At 44.1% G+C, this 17,305-nt stretch overlaps 1 protein-coding gene across 2 annotated transcripts; it reads left to right on the top strand.

The window, feature by feature from the left end:
* The first annotated feature begins 172 nt into the window (after positions 1-172).
* Positions 173-16,650, top strand: LOC309353196 (solute carrier family 22 member 13-like). 2 transcript variants are annotated; one of them, XM_081882462.1, is made up of 11 exons: positions 173-676; positions 1,864-2,281; positions 5,124-5,227; positions 5,867-6,021; positions 7,947-8,115; positions 9,398-9,518; positions 10,608-10,702; positions 11,760-11,974; positions 13,283-13,391; positions 14,529-14,738; positions 16,292-16,650. In XM_081882462.1, exons 2-11 carry the CDS (start codon positions 1,910-1,912, stop codon positions 16,383-16,385), a joined length of 1,644 nt encoding a protein of 547 aa, XP_081738588.1. In that variant the 5' UTR covers positions 173-676; positions 1,864-1,909; the 3' UTR covers positions 16,386-16,650. The 2 variants fall into 2 exon arrangements, with proteins under 2 accessions (XP_081738588.1, XP_081738587.1); XM_081882461.1 differs by lacking the exon at positions 173-676 and having other exon boundaries at positions 1,071-2,281.
* The last annotated feature ends 655 nt before the right edge of the window (positions 16,651-17,305 follow it).

Below are 17,305 nucleotides of genomic sequence, written 5' to 3'. Positions count from 1 at the left end.
GCCATTCATTCCGTAACCAACAGGACAATCCAATGTAACTTTCCAACTAAGTGACACTTGGATGTCCCTGAAAGGTACCTAAGTGTAAATATTTTTATTGAAGGGTTTTCTGAACATACAAATAACAAATATCAACATAAGACAGAATCATAGTACTTTTGTTGTTGTAGATTAAGCCATAGGTCTCCATGGGTCGATGGGGGTAATTATGGTATGACTACACCTGTTAACATACGAAATAACTAAAAACAAAAAAAAGGTGTCAGAGCCATCTGTTTTTACATTCCTGTTAATTTTTCAGCTAAATCAATTTGCCAAATGTTTGTGTGCCACCTCGATAATGTTAACCTGAGACCAGTTTTCAAGTGCTCACTTATCAGCTAATGAGCCGCCACCATCAAAAATCTACTTAAGTCCTTGTAAGGAACATCAGCATTTTTTATTATAAAATAGGAGCAATGATGCTAGTTGAGGTGTACTCTGAAGCTTGCAATGTACTTACTATGATACTAGTCTCTGCAAATGGTGTTTGCCGGAACTGATATATTATGGTGCGGTTCCACCACATATGATCCTTAAAGTCATCTATTTACTTCAGCTGCCTTGTCAAACTTGTGCTGCCAAAACTGATACCGCTCTAACACTGGGTTTCTCCAGTTTTCAACAAGATTGCCTGGTAAGCACAACTTAAGGTAAAGGTAAAGGGACCCCTGACCATTAGGTCCAGTCGTGGCTGATTCTTGGGTTGTGGTGCTCATCTCGCTTTATTGACCGAGGGAGCCGGCATACAGCTTCCGGGTCATGTGGCCAGCATGACTAAGCCACTTCTGGTGAACCAGAGCAGCGCATGGAAACGCCGTTTACCTTCCTGCCAGTGTGATACCTATTTATCTACTTTCACTTTGACGTGCTTTTGAACTTCTAGGTTGGCAGGAAAGCACCAATTAGCTGGTCCATTTTACACTTCAGGCAAAACAGGGCTTTTGGGGGTGTTTATGGACTCAGGAGAATACATATGGAATTTATTTAAAAAAGGGAAAAAATGTCTAACAACTCCCCCACTTCAGACTAAAAGCATCCGTGTTCAGTGTCGGATGCAGACCTTGGTTTGTGCCTGCCAGCAATGAACTCTCAAACAGCAGCGGTTCTCAGCCCTTGAGTGTTTATTCTTCTTGCTCAGCCCTGATTCTGCTAAGTTCTTACGCTGATGATTCCCAGCTACTTCTGTGTCAGTTTAGAAAAAATATAAAGGAACTCTTTCCTCAGGGTCTTTAGGTTCCTTGTCCTTCCTTCTCCCAATCTTCCTCTCTCCTTTTATAGCAAGCTCAGATAGACTCCAGGCTGTCAGCTGCTAGGCCAAACAGACTGGACGCTGGACCAGATGCAAGCCAGCAGAAAATACTTGAAGCCAACACCCCTCGCTCATTTTTGTCCTGCAGCAAACAATCTTTAAATGGCCCCTTCTTGTTGCTATAACTCATCTAACCTGCACACTGTACATTTAAAGCACAGTCTCTCCCATCACCTCAAGAACCCTGGGTAATGTTGTTTGTTAAATGTGCTGGGGATTTTAGCATTATTGGGGGTAAACTACAGTTCCCATGATTCTTTGCAGTGTTCTAAATGTTTGGTGTGGACGCAACCATACATGTTAATAGCCTTGAGGCTCACTTTCTTTTTAATTGGAGGAAATGCTAAAGTCAAAGGAACACGAGGACTGAATAAGAAGAGAACAAGCCAAAAGAAAGTATAGCCTTGGCAGTAGCTATGATAGGCTATATTCCTTAAGTTTATCCGATGCCAAAGCCTGATTAATTATTCACTTAATCCATAGCCATGATTGTGTTTAAACATTAATTTCAGTCCCCAGGTGTGAGAACCATGCAGACCGGCTGCCAAAGATCCCAGAATGATCAGATTTGGAGACATCTTGAAGGTGATCGGAGAATTCGGCAGGTTTCAGAAATGGCTGGTGGTGCTGAACTGCATCCCCAATTTCCTAATTCCCTTTCACGTGTTCGGACAAGTCTTCATTGTCATGGACGTGCCTCACTACTGCAACACGAACTGGATCCTGAATATTACCCAAAACCTGACCCAAGAGCAGCAGCTGAACTTGACCATTCCCAGGAAACCAGATGGCTCTTTTGAGGAATGCTCCATGTTTACTCCTGTGGAAGGCGATATCGATTCAATCATAAAAGATGGACGAAATTCCACGGAAGCCTGCCGAGATGGCTGGGTGTTCCCCACAGATCCAAAGCCGTCGTTGTTGACAGAGGTATTTTACAGCCCTTGTTAAATAATTTGGTTCTGTCTCTTCTGAAGGGTGTGTCCATGCGCGCACATCAATTGATAACCATACTAGACAACTAACTCTATAGTGATTTCCTTGGTGCTGTCCCTACAACTAAAAACCTGGTTAGGGGAACGGACAGGTCAGGGAATGCTTTTTTTTTAAAAAAGCCAGTGAAGTCGTTGGGTTTAAAAAGAAGAGACCATTACAGTTTAAGGATTATGAAATTTATATTAATTCTCTATGGATGGCGCGACTGATGGTACTTTCACTATGGTTAATTTTGTCCTTTTTTGTTGTGTGTTGAGCAAACAAACAAACAAACAAACGAATGAATGAAAAGAAAAAAAGCCAGGGAGCCTACGATAAAGTACCAAAATATGGATAGATTAGTGGCATTCCTCTTCTTTTAATCCAGATGTTACATATCATGGGATAGTTATCCTGAAGCTCTTTGATGTTGAAGCCTTGTTGAATGATGTGCTTTTTTAATTCCCATTCTTACTTTCCTAATCTGATTTCTACAAGTATGAAACTCCACTGTCTGGGAGATAATAAATTATTATTATTATTATTATTAACCAGATTTTGAACCAGGGAGACAATTCAAGCAGAGAGAGAGAGAGAGAGGAAAAGACGTCATATAGTCATTCCAGAACTTGACAGCAATAGTCCATGTTTCTTAAAGACAATTGCTTGTTAATTGTCTAGGTCTCAGTTGATAACTTTTAAAGAAATTAATGGCTTCAGCCTGCATTCCTCAAGTATACTTTGTAGTTGTAGGAATTCTCCCTGCTTCCGGTTTCCCTGGTTTCCATTTTGTGAGGGAAACTCAGCATTGAGGTAAAAAAATAAGGCTCGAATGTTTAAACTGTTCTATGATCTTTTTTGGCTGGGATACAATTTTTATACCATGGTAATAAGGATTACCTTTAATAAGAAAATTATGGCAGATGGCACATTTACCAAATTTTAGGCCTTGTAGGTCTAACCATTTTGACACCTCCGTGAGGTAACGAGAAAGTTTTATTATTTTTTCTCTAATTCCCACGTGAGATAAATTTGGAATATTAGAGGCAGAAATGTCCCGTTTTCAGAGGCTCTCCTGAAAGCTACTAGCAAATGTTCATCTGTTTGTTTATGAAGATATTTCCATGTCACTTTTCATTTTTTCTCTCCCCCCCCCAGCATTTTATTTATTTATTAAAGTTCTTACGTTACATCGGTAAACATTATCATATTATATCACAAGACTTATTATACTATAATTTTCAACATGTATACAAAGTTTATATACTAAAAGGGAAAAAAGGGGAAAAAACAAGGACAAAAAAACAAGGACAAAAAAACTATTCCAAAATCATATATGTACCAACACTTTGGACTTCCTCTCTATTCTGTTGTATATTCATTTTTTACTCTTATTATTGTATATTTATTTACATTTTATCTAATACATTCCTATATCAATATGTACCCTTGGTCTTTTTTCTCAACTCAGTCTCTCTCCAGGGTCAATCGAATGCTAGCATGGATAGTGAACCTTTACTGTATTTTTGAACATATATCTATCCTACTTTTCCATAAATTTTTGTTTTGAGTTGCCTCTCAGGCTATTTGTCAACTGTGGCATTTCAGCAAATTCTTGTAGCTTGTTATGCCAATCCGTTATTGTCCATGTCACTTTTCAAGTGAGCTTCGCAAGGCAGTTTACATAGGAATATGCATACATTAGCACTCTGTTAAAAAACAGCGAAAAATTGGGAGACTTTTTAAAAACTAGAAATCGCCTTCCCTCAGGGAAGATGATGTTTCAGTAGTCAGATTTGGTGGCAGTTAGGGGAGGGAGAGATCACCTGAGCTGGAACAAGATGGCGGCTCTTCTGTCTCTCCTCTCCAAAAAATTCTTTTTGAGCATTCTGGAATTTTCCCCAAAGAGGGGATTATTATTATTATTATTATTATTATTAGTAGTAGTAGTAGTAGTAGTATCTTGCCCTACTTCCCAAAGGAGCCCAGGATGGCGAATAACAAATCAAATTTTTTTTTAAAAAGGGGAAAAAACCACACACACACCAAATACTCTCAAAGTTGCGAAAAACAATGTCTTTCCACCACCGAATGCCTGGAGCTAATGGGAATGTTTTAAAATTCTGCCTCATGGAAGAAATTCCAAGATTATTTGGTTAAATTAAATAGAACTACTTGCGAGTATCAGATTGGCCTAGGATATAAATATGTGATGTTGTAGAATACTATGGATATAAGTCAAAATGAAAAGAAAGAAGGAGGTTAATGGACTAAGTAAATTTTATGTGAAAGCAGTCTTGGAAAACTGCTACAATGATTTATATGGAAACTCAGCCAGGGGGATTCGAGGAAGTCACCCAAGAATGATAACAAAAGTAGAATTTCTACAGTTAGGATATATGTTTGTTTGTTAATGTCTTATTTTTATGTTTGTGGATATGTCTGTTATAAATTTGGAAAACTAATAATTTTTTTTTGGAAAAAACATAATAATTCTGCCTCAGCACTAATAATGAGGGTGAGGAGATTCACCTCACCAGGGAAGGTATTCTTGTAAGTGAGGGGACTTGACCAAAGTGGGGTAAAATTTGAATCCACCCTTCAGCATAAGGTCCAGGGCGGGTTACAGCAATAAAATGGTATACATTATGAAAGCAAGTGAAACAGTTATTTTTTTAAAAAAGAGCAGGCTAATACTATTCAAACAAAACCAGAAACAGCGTAGATTTGTGATATACTGTACACAATGCAGTGTCAAGTAGAGGGAAGTACAAGGATTTTTCTTCTTTTCCTTTAGTTCAACTTGGTCTGTGACCGAAATAACTTAAAAGACATCTCTCAATCTATTTACATGGCGGGTGGCCTTGTGGGAGCCCTGGTCCTTGGCCCGCTGAGCGACTTGTAAGTATAACTTTGAGATGTCGTGGAGAAGCTGAGAGAAAATGGCCACTCCATTTTCAGGAGGTGAAGGGGAGAGGCTTTTCTGCAATCCTCATTGGAAGCCCTTCTTCCTGTGCCTTCTCATTGAGAAGCCCGGAGGGTGGGAACACAAGAACGGGGCCTTTTCTTTGGTGGCCCCCTGTTTGTGGAAAGCGCTCCCCAGGGAGGCTCACCTGGCGCCTTTATTATATATTTTTAGGCACAAGGAGAAAACAGGCCGTTGGGAAGGGGGCGGGTGGGTCATGGTTTTGATGTTTTGTTTTTAATCATTTACTTGTTTTTCATCTTGTATTTTATGCTGTGAACCGCCCTGAGATCTTACCACAATAACTCTGGGCTTATCCTCACTTCCTCTTGTCCCCCTGCTTTCCTCCCCCTGCTCTTTGTAGCAAACAGCAATTTGGGTTTCCCCTGAAGCACCATTTGTTCCAATCTGTGACTAAAGAGCGGTTTTTCCCTTGGAAAGGAGCAGGGCAAGGGGGAAACCACTCAGATCTGTGGTTTCTAGGCACAGTATAGGCAGAAGTAAGGATAAGCCCTCTGTGAGTTAGGCTCTCTTTTGCAGATTGACCCATCTTGTATTGCATTTCCCTCCTCCAGCACTGGAAGTCACATGATGATCCTGCTCAGCCTCCTCCTCATGGGCTCCTTTGGTGTTGGGGCAGGATTTTCTCCAAATTTCTACGTCTACATCGCCCTGAGATTCATCGTGGGCGCCGCTTTTGCTGGGATCAGCATCAGCATGTCAGCTTTAAGTGAGACACTTCCGCTTCTCTGGGGAGGTTTAGGCCTTGCTATCAAAAGAATCACACTCCATCTTTGGTATCCTCCAGATGTTTTGCACTAAACACAGTTTTGCTGGCTAGGGGGGCAGTGCAAGTTATAGCCCAAAACATCTGTAGGGCATCTGGTTGGGGGCACTGCCTTACTCTATCCAACCTGCACAACTTGTTTTTTATGAATATATTGCCCTCCCGAAATACAGTGGATGCTCAGGTTGCAAACGTGATCCGTGCTGGAGGCATGTTCGCAACCTGCAGCGCTGCGCCTGCGCAGGTCGCAATTCGGCGCTTCTGTGCATGCGCAAAGCGCGATTTAGTGGTTCTGCGCTTGCGCGAGTGCCAAGACCCGGTATTTCCGGGTTCGGCGCAGTGCACAACCTGAAAACACGCAACTTGAAGCGTCTGTAACCCGAGATATGACTGTAGATATATTTTCTCTCAAAGTAACATTGCTTAAAGGTGAATGTTGAGGTACAGTGCCGGATTTATGTATAAGGTAAACAAGCTGTAGCTTAGGGCCCCACTCTCTTGGGAGCCCCCCAAAAAATTAAAGGAAAAAAACCTGGATGTACAGTTCCAAAATATAAGATAAAAAACAAATAAAATAAAACCTACATACAGCAACAGTGTTTTGTGTTGTGTAGGCTCCTATGATGTAAGGCATGGGCCCCGCCTGCTAGCCTGCTCCCTAAAATATCACTGGTTTGCTCATTTCTATATATAGGGTGCCTACATTCTGCATGTGCAAATGGTTAGGTTCATAAATTACCATTTAGCATATATTCAACACAAAAAACAGCTACAATTTGTTGTTGACAAAGGACAGCTGGACATATAAAGGGCCCCATTATCTTCAGTAGCTTATGGCCTCCTCAAACCTAAATCTGGCCTTGTTGAGGTCAGTGGCGTAGCGTGGGTTGTCAGCACCCGGGGCAAGGCAAGTTATTTGCGCCCCCTAACCCGGGGCAAGGCAAGTAATTTGCGCCCCCTAACCCCTAACCTGCCGCCGCTACCAGCTTCTTCTTGCTGCTGCCTGGTCTGGTATGGTGTGGTTCTCTCCCGCGCTCAGCGCTGTGCTGGGTGGCCGCTGCACTGTCCCTGCCCCAGATAGTCCCATGCTCTCTCTCCGCACCGCACGCCTGGCACCCACCCCCTCCACAGTGGGCGGCGACCCGGCGGCTCGGATCGGATTCTCTCACTGCAGTGAGAGAGAGTGAGTGAGCCAGGTAGGGGCAGAGAGCTGCGAGTGCGAGCGCGCCCCCCCAGATGTTGCGCCCGCCCCCCTGCACCCCCCACGCTACGCCACTGGTTGAGGTACAGTGTCATTGTTCTGTACAGAAGCATCCCAACCATGAAATCAGATGCAGAGACGGCCCACTTGTTTGAGACTCTTTAGGTGCCAATTTGCAAGGGGACTGAGGTAGGGTAAAGACTGTTTGGGGGACAGATGGAGCCTAGTGTGTCTGGTGGGTGGAAAGCACACCTGCCTAGTTAAGGAAAGAGCCAGGCTGTGCCAGGCAAGTCAGGTGAACTCTGAGGGACATGATTTGTGTGTTTGTGTAAATGTGTGTCTCAAACTGGGGACCCAATCCAAATAATCAGTAATTGCTACAAGCGTTCCAGCCTCCTCCTTGACATCATCACATTAATCCACCGTTATTTAATAATAATAATAATAATAATAATAATAATAATAATAATAAAAATAAATTTATTATTTATACCCCGCTCATTTGGCTGGGTTTCCCCAGCCACTCTGGGTGGCTTCCAACAAAACACTAAAATACAATAACCTAATAATAAAGCCGGGCGGTTAAATGCTTTTATTTTTTTTAATGTGAGTGGTTGACAATGGCAAGGTCTTTTCCCGATACTGATTGTAACTTGAACCCTTTTAGCTTCGGAGTGGGTTGGGCCTTCCTATCGCCCGCTTGCGATGATCATCAGCTACTGCTTCCAAGGCGTTGGGCAGATGGCCTTGGCTGGTTTGGCATACTCGGTCCGTGACTGGAGGAACTACCAGTTTGCTGGCTCAGCTCCAGCATTTGCCCTCTTTTTTTATATATGGTGAGTGTGCACAAGAGCCAGAAATGAGCATAATGGGGCTGTGTGTAAAACAATACAGCGAACTGTATATCATTAAGAGTAACAGTAGCATAGGCTCATAACCACCCTGCGTTTTAAGATCTGTCATATTTTATTATCTGCCAGGGACCAAGATAAAGCTCTATTTAGCTTGGGACAAAAATACTTGAAGGAGTACCTCTCACCCAAGCTGCCCCTGAGTTAAGATCTGAGAGAAAATATATGAATGCCTGTGGACCCACTAGTGTGGGTGATCAACAAAACAATTGGCTGGATGCTTATATTCAAAACATGGGGCTTTGTACAGTCTCCTGCAGGGAGAGAGCAGCAGCAGCAGAGACTGAACTCGCCTTAGGAATATAGGTTGTTATGCTGTTTTTTATGCCTTTCAGCTGTACACAACAGTTGACCTCTTCCTACCCCTCTTGCAATGAGCAGATCACACACTGTTAAGTAAGTTTTAAAATATTTACTTACAGATTCAAGGTCTCAGTCGTGCGTTGTTCCATACAGCAGCAAGGGTAATATAGGCAAAATGCTCTTAGGTAGAAAATACAGAATATAGTTCCAAACACATGCTGTAAGATTGGGAGCAAGCTTCCACACATATCCTCCTTCATTGGTTACATGATGCAGAGGCATCACTTCCTCTTTGGACTGAGACCTGAGCCTGTCTAGGAATACAACTCTATGGTCTTTAACCCCTTCATGTACTAACTAGCAGTCTAGACTGCGATCTCCCACAGGTTTATTGCGGGAATGCCTTTTGGTTGTACTGCAACTGAATGAGAACTGTTGTGCCCAGGAGACTAGGGCGAATGGGGCACATCCCCAGCAATCTCAATCTGCGCTCAGATGGCTCCCACCTAAACCCTTTTTACTTACAAAAAGACACTGCCTGCCACCTTCTTAGTCTCAGCGAATGAGGATACAGGGCTCACCCAGATTTGCCCTTGCCCTGCTGTTTTCCCCCTGGGAAACTCTATTTTTTACCACTGAATCAAAGCAAACATCAAGGGACTTTTCTCCTGATTGACATTTGCTCCGATTTATTCCTAAAGAGCGGATTTTCCATGGGGAAATAGCGGGACAAGGGCAAAGCTGCCTGGAAGGCATGGGACAAACAGGAAGCAGCAGACAAGCAGAAGTGTGGAGAAGCCCACAACTAGAATTAGTTGGCCCTGCCCTGCCATTGGCTCTTGCTCCACCTACTGCTTGTTTCACTGACTCCCACCCATGCTTCACAAACTCTTGTCTTTTTCAGGGTTCTTCCCAAGTCTGCGCGATGGCTTCTGACAAAAGGGAAGGTCGAGGAAGCCAAAAAGGTGCTTCGAAAGGCTGCTTCCATTAACAAACGAACCGTCTCAGAAGAACTACTCAACCAGGTAGCAAAGCCTGGGGTTTCTATTGCTCCTTTTCTGGAAATGTCTGGGGAGGATATTGAGGGAAAGCTGCATAGAAACACAATGAAGGTAAAGGGGTAAAGGGACCCCTGACCATTATGTCCAGTCGTGGCTGACTCTGGGGTTGCGGCGCTCATCTTGCTTTATTGGCCGAGGGAGCCGGCGTACAGCTTCCGGGTCATGTGGCCAGCATGACTAAGCCGCTTCTGGCGAACCAGAGCAGCGCACGGAAACGCTGTTTACCTTCCCACCAGAGCAGTACCTATTTATCTACTTGCACTTTGACGTGCTTTTGAACTGCTAGGTTGGCAGGAGCAGGGACCGAGCAACGGGAGCTCACCCCGTCATGGGAATTCAAACCGCCGACCTTCTGATCGGCAGGTCCTAGGCTCTGTGGTTTAACCCACAGCGCCACTCGCGTCCCCAGAAACACAATAGATCATATCAATCCAATACTCCAGTCTCTCATGCTGCATTAGATTTTTTTTTTTAAATCTGTTGCATATCCACCTCAAGCATTCCTTATTAAGCTGTTAGCCTGTCCCTCCAAACTCATTTTGTTTTATTTACAACAAAATGTATATCCATTCCCACCCTTCCTCCAAGGAAGTAAGGAGGACAGCTTACACCGTGTGTGAAACGTTCTCCAGATGTTGTGCAACTGCAGCTCCCATCACCCTCAGTGAGCATAACCAAGGCTGGGGAATCCCATGCGTTACAGTTCAAAAACACCTGGAGGACCACAGGTCCCCTACATTTGGCTTACATCGTTCCCCATTCCCTGCTTTAGCCTCCTTATAGGCCTGTGAGATTTGGGCAGGGGGAGAGATGAGTCGAAGTACACCCAGTGAGTTTTGTGGCTGAGTGGAATCTCTCCAGTCTTAGTTCAACTTGCTAACCCACCTGGCACCCTGGCTGTTTTGAACTAAAACTCACATCAGGCCAAGCCAGCACATCTGCCCTGGCAGATGGGTCTGATGGGAATTGTAGTTCAAAGCCACTGGAGGGCACCAGGTTGGGGAAAACTGTCCTTTGATGTTCTGTGTCTCTCTTGTCTTGCACATTTTGAAGCTGGCTCCAGAAGAGAAGGTGAAATCCGGGAATATTCTGGATCTTTGCAAGAATCCGCGTCTAAGGATTTTGACTTTAATCATGGTCGTAGTCTGGTAAGAATTCTGAAGTACATTAATTCAGCAACCAATATATAATGTGCAAGTGGCTTCAGTTTTGTGTGTGTTGTTTAAACTTCCTTGTTATTGTTTCTTCATGTATAAAATGAGCACAACCAGCAACTTATGGCTAAACCTTTGACCTCTGTATTGTCCAAGGCAGGACTTTTCTCTTACCCTTGGTTGCTACACTGAGAATTAATTTTTATTAATTAAAATATTTTAATGTCACACTTCCAGGGTGGCTGTCAATGAAAGTATAGCACACACGCTGCAAATACCAAGAACTGTCAAATAAACGAAAGAGCGGTAAGCAGCAAGGAAAACACAAAAATCAGTGGGATGGGTGGAATGAAAACCATACCCACTTGTCAAACAAAGGTCTTTGCCAGGTGCCAAAATGACATCAGAGTTGCTGATGTTCAGGCCTGCTTCTGGAGCGCGTGTTCTGCAAATACGATGCCTCTGATGTGATCCATTTTCAAGTCACCATCTTTGGGTGCTGGTGGTCCAGGAAGAAGCACCTTGGCAAATGACTGCATGGTTCAGGCAGGGCTGTCTGACAGAATGCAGCCATTGAGATCTACATCTAGGTAGCTGCACACACAGCTACTGGTCAAATAGAACAAAGGAATGTTTGGGCAATGGGCAAAATGCTTTTGCTGTGCCGCAGATGGATAGTTTTTAGGCTGTTTTTATCCGTCTTCACGGCACACATTGACACCACCTGTTTTGCTGTTGTTTCGCTATAGTTTCCAATAGGCAGCTGTGTTAGTCCGAGGCAGCAAAAAAGAGAAGAGTTGGTTTCTTCAGAGACTTCAAACGCTGCCTATAAAGTTTCACAGTCATGAGGAATAGGATTTAAAATGATGATTTAGACTCTGAGGAAGCTGAATTCTGCGTCCAGTTCTGGGGCATTGCAGAACTGCATCACATGCAGCACCCTGGTTCTAACCAGCACTGAAGTTTAGTGGTGGGCTTGTGTGAGCCAGGAATTAAAATGAACAATAGCAATAAATGCAGAATGAACGGTAATTTCTTGCTTGGTTCTCAGGTTTGCAGACAGTCTTGTGTATTATGGAGTGAGCCACCAGGTTGGAGATTTTGGCTTGGACATCTACATGACCCAGCTTGTGTTTGGAGCTGTGGAAATACCATCTCGAGCCTCCTGTATCTTTCTCCTCCAGTGGATGGGAAGGAAAAAATGCCAGGCTGCTTGGCTTTTCCTAGGTGGAGTCATGTGCTTGATCATTCCTGCTATTCCAACAGGTAAAAAAGCCGCTTGAGGGAGAAAACCTGGAAGGCAAGCTGCAAGGCAGGCAAGGGAAACTTGCAGCCCTCCAGATGTTGCTGGATTTCAACTCCGATCATCCCTGAGCATTGGCCATCTTGGCTGGGGATGATGGGAGTTGAAGTTCAACATCTGGCGGGCCACAGGTTCCCCATCCCTAATGTAAGAAGTGACCCACAGGCACCTGGCTATACAGAGCTGCTTCAGAAGGACACAGATGTGCCTGTATATTCTCAGAACTTGTCTTGTGTTTGTGCAGAGAGGACACAGCAGGCAAGCACTGTTGGAGTTAAAGGGAGCTGTAAGGCCTGAGCCCTTGGTCTTTTGCACTGGGGACCTGATCTTCTGCCCCTTCTTTTTTGAACCATTTTTTAATAATAAGGGGGGGGGGACATGTTCCTTTCCTCGTTTCTGTCCTCCCGCTTCCTCCTTTCCACTGAGATCCTCAAGCGACTAAGTTCTGAAAAACGAACAGGCCACAGGTTTGCATAATTACATCTGCCAGTATATAGGCGTGCTTGCAAATCTAGAAGCAGTTACTAAAATTTAAATAGAAACCCACGCCCTCCAACATTTCTCCAGTGAAAATAGGAACACCCAGTGCCTTTTCTCTCTTTTTTTTAAAAAAGAAAAGACTCTCATTTTCCTACTCATATTGAAATACTGCCCCTTAATGAGGCCAAAGTTAGATTCACAAAATATTTAGGGGTATGCGTCCCCCTGCATCTCCCGAGAACAAAAGCACCAGGAACGTTCCAAGGAAAAGCATGACATTCCGGGATCAAAACAGAAACTGCGACAGCTTCTGTAAATCCGGGACTGTCCCTGGAAAATAGGGAGAGCCTGGAAATCTTAGCAGGGGAAGACTGTGAGAAAGTGGCCTGAAATGTGGACTATATACAGAAATAAAAATAAATAAAAGTAAATGATGGTTTAGTATCATGTGGTGACACAGCAATCTCTAGCCCAGTATTAGCGACTGATGGCATCTCTCCAGCTCACAGAAGGGGTTCTTCTGCATCACTTTGGAGAATTTGAACCTGAGAGCTTCTACAAGCAAAGCAAGCAAAGTTCTCATACTGCCAGTCTTCTCCCCAAATGGGGCCCCAGAAACCATTCTAGCTACCCATAGATTTGTGGTGACAATATTTCCGGATTTCTGTAGGACCACAGGTGACATTTCAGAACTGGATTAGACATTTTGCTAGGCCTGTGGTCTTTCAACAATGCCTTACCTTGATTTTTTTGTGGTCTAGTTTCTAACCTCACTGCCTGTCTTTGCCCAGACTTCCCTGTGATTGTGACGGTCCTGGCTGTTATTGGCAAGTCTGCGTTGGCCGCCTCCTTTTCAACCACCTATGTGTTTTCTGCTGAAATCTTTCCCACAATTATCAGGTGAGGATCTCTTGGGTATAGGGGGCTTTAATCTGTACATTTTGCATGAGAACCAGCTTTTATTCTATGTGACAAAGAATTCTAGTAGATTTGACTGCGGTTTTACTGTATATGTAGTGGTTCTTGGTGTTTTTGGATGATGCCCATGGCCTTTTGGTTTGTGCAATACAAAGTTTATGACGATGGTATCATTTAACTGGAGGTATAAGCAAAATATTCAAGTGCCTGAACTCTGGGGTCTTCAGTGTACAAAGCATATTCTGAAAATTCTGAGATATGAATCCTCCACATATTGTGCTATAAATTAGGGCAGGGCATTGGCAGTATATCTTGTCAACCTTTGTGTTGGACCTGACCCCTATGTTCTTCCGAAGCAAAATAAAGGGGAGCATTGTGTTGTGCCCCAAGGGATGCCCTCGTTAGGGGCCTCAGCCCAAGGAAGGTAAACACTTTTACCAAAATGCTTGCCCAAAAGAGCAGTTAGCAATGAAATGAATGTTCATTGATTTCAGTGAGTCTGTTCTGAGTAAAGCATAGTTGAACACCATCCAATTTACCCAGCTACATATATTCATGAAAACAACATATTTTAAATGCATTGCGTTTGGCAAAATTGATTGCAAAGATGAGTGCAATAGGCAAAATAGCATACAGTGGTACCGCGGGTTACATACGCTTCAGGTTACAGACTCTGCTAACCCAGAAACAGTGCTTCAGGTTAGGAACTTTGCTTCAGGATGAGAACAGAAATTGTGCTTTGGCGGCACGGCAGCAGCAGGAGGCCTCATTAGCTAAAGTGGTGCTTCAGGTTAAGAACAGTTTCAGGTTAAGAACGGACCTCCAGAACGAATTAAGTACTTAACCCGAGGTACCACTGTACTTATAATGTGTGTGATAGTGCACTAAAATGACGAAATCATAAACTGCTGCAGAAATGTGGGGAACTGCATTTAAGACTGAAAAACCCCCGAGAACATTAGAGATACCAAAACCGAGATATTTGTCCTTTCCTTCCTGTTGTGTAATTGTTTACTGCATGGTGTGGGTGATTTGCTTCTGGAAAGTTGCCCCTGGCCGGGCGCACCTGTCGGTGCCTCCTCTCAGGCATCGCTCTCTGTGTTTTGCTACTTCCACCAGGCAAAGCAGTTTAGGCTTGTGCTCCATGGTTGGCAGAGTAGGCGGCATCCTTGCCCCACTGGTTGTTCTCCTGAGCAAATACCACCCTGCTATTCCCATGGTGATACTTGGAGGCACAGCACTGTCTGCGGGAATCCTCTGCTTTTTTCTTCCTGAGACGCAGAACCAAGATCTTCAGGACGACATAGGAGACTCCCCAGCAAGCCAAAGGTGAGTTGCACGGGATTCTAGAAATATAATAAGTATATAAATTCACAGTTTGTACATTGCATGCCCTTAGGCTGCTCCATTCTGCCCCCACCCCATTGTGTTATGTCTTGGTAAAACACTGCCCCTCTTTAGGGGAGAGGAAAGTCCACTGGGGACTATGGGTTTTCTCCAGAATATAAAGGCCTAACTACATATGATGTGGGTGGTGCTGTGCATTAAACCACAGAGCCTAGGACTTGCTGATCAGAAGGTCGGCGGTTCGAATCCCCGCAACAGGGTGAGCTCCCGTTGCTTGGTCCCTGCTCCTGCCAACCTAGCAGTTCGAAAGCACATCAAAAAGTGCAAGTAGATAAATAGGTACCGCTCCGGCGGGAAGGTAAACGGCATTTCTGTGCGCTGTTCTGGTTTGCCAGAAGCAGCTTAGTCATTCTGGCCACATGACCCGGAAGCTGTTCGCCGGCTCCCTCGGCCAGTAAAGCGAGAGTCGGTCATGACTGGACCTAATGGTCAGGGGTCCCTTTACCTTTACATATGACAACATTAGTGATGAATGAGTTTTATGTTTTGGAAAATTTAGCACCAGGTTCCTGCCATAGTTGTTGCTGGGATTGCAGCTTAAGCTTTTCTTCCCAAGCCACAATCTTTGTGAAATTAGCCCCCCACTGAAAGCAAATTAGCTTTCAGAAAATGCTAGGGTGGCTTAAGTTAGCAATAGTGTTCAGGGGTTTGCCGACTGAGGACCAACAGGTAAGTTAGACCCTCTATTGTGAGTGTGAGCAGTCCTAACTATACCTGGCCAATTCTCTTGGCAATGCCCCCCCCCCCGCCAGGATTGGCTGATTGACAAGGCTAGGCGGGAACCTCCAGGTATCCAGCTCGGGGAGAGGGGCGGCGAAGCCAACTACCTTGCCGGGGGTCTAGTCGTCCCCAGGGGGGCTGTGCGCGACCACGCAAAAGCTGCCCCCCAGTTAATGCAGGGGAGCGGTCATTGGGGTAGAGAGGATTTGGTTGCCATAGAGGGGGACATTTCATGGAGGGGGAGGTGAAAAAGCATTCCTCACTCCATGCACTCTGATCTTGATAAGAATCCCCTTCTGTGTCTCATACTTAGTTTAAAAACACACACAAATGTGATTGCTAATTGTGGGGTGACCAGTTTCATATAACCAACATTCTTAAGTCCAATTAATGTATGAAGGGGTTAATACCATAGAGTAAGCTGTCCTGCCAGGCTTAGCTATGCCATCCCCTCCAACGTCCTGCTGATTAAAATTGGAATGCTTATCATTTTGGTCTTGCTCCAGAGCAAAAAACGAGTGCCTTTTGGTCCGGTGCTCTAGCACGATACTGCTAATTTGCGCAAGAGCACGAGGCCAAAAAATTGGACATTTTGGGGTCCAATCAGAAGCCAGGATGGTATCTGCTCATCCCCCATAACCACAGATGGATTGTGGTTGGAAGTCTCCTAGGAAGAGATGACAGTGGTGGAGATGAGGCTAGTGGGCGATAGAGGGTTACTTTATGTCATGTTTATTTATATTCCCTTTCATTAGGTCCAACAAGGCTGTCAACGGTAGCTTTGAAAATGGACCTGTGCAGACAGAAGATGGCCAACTGAAAGAAGCCGCCATCACTACACGCTTCTAGCAGAAATAACACTTGGATCCAAAGGACCTTTAGCGAAGATTTCAGGGATGAGTGAATTGGTCGTTTTGATTTCTCCCAGTTTCTCATCTCTCAAAACTCTAGTTCTTCACATTCCCACACCAGTTTCTTCAGTCCTCGTGAAGATTTATCAGCACTTTAGCGCGAATTTCTCCTCATACGCACATTTTTGTACACACCTTTCTCTGATACAATGCATTTTGGTATGTTGTTTTCACTAATATATGCATTTCTATGCACACTTCAATATATGCATGTTTAATCTCCGCTTGGCTGGAGAGCAGCATTTCAGTATTTAGGGATTTGCGAGTTCCAAAGGACGGCATATTGTTTCAAAAAGAGCAAACTCTGCTGGTTTTTCTTTCAGTGCAGACTGAATTGCATTCCTCTGCTCACATTAGAGCACTCAGTTATAGATAGGTAGCCGTGTTGGTCTGCCATAGTCAAAACAAAAAAAATTCCTTCCAGTAGCACCTTAAAGACCAACTAAGTTAGTTCTTGGTATGAGCTTTCGTGTGCATGCAAACTTCTTCAGATACCATCTGAAGCTATCTGAAGAAGTATGCATGCACACGAAAGCTCATACCAAGAACTAACTTAGTTGGTCTTTAAGGTGCTACTGGAAAGAATTTTTTTTGTTTTGATTAGAGCACTCAGTTCAACTCCCTAAATAAGCTCAGTGGTGGAGGAACACACACTTTTTTTTTCATGCTCAGGGTCTCAGGTCCAATCACCAGGCTCTCCTATTAGGGAGCTCTCTGGATGAGCATATTCTGTGCGTGCACCAAATCACCTTTTCGAAACTCTGGAGAGATGTGATTAGACATTACTGGGCTCATGGATGAGCCCATGAAGCAGCAATAAGGCAGCTTTGTGTGCTCATAAGACACAAACGTGGCATC

Source organism: Podarcis melisellensis (assembly GCF_964234715.1).
Source record: "Podarcis melisellensis genome assembly, chromosome: 12".
NCBI lineage: Eukaryota > Metazoa > Chordata > Lepidosauria > Squamata > Lacertidae > Podarcis > Podarcis melisellensis.
The sequence above is the reverse complement of the archived record's forward strand: the minus strand, read 5'-3'. Positions and strand labels throughout refer to the sequence as shown.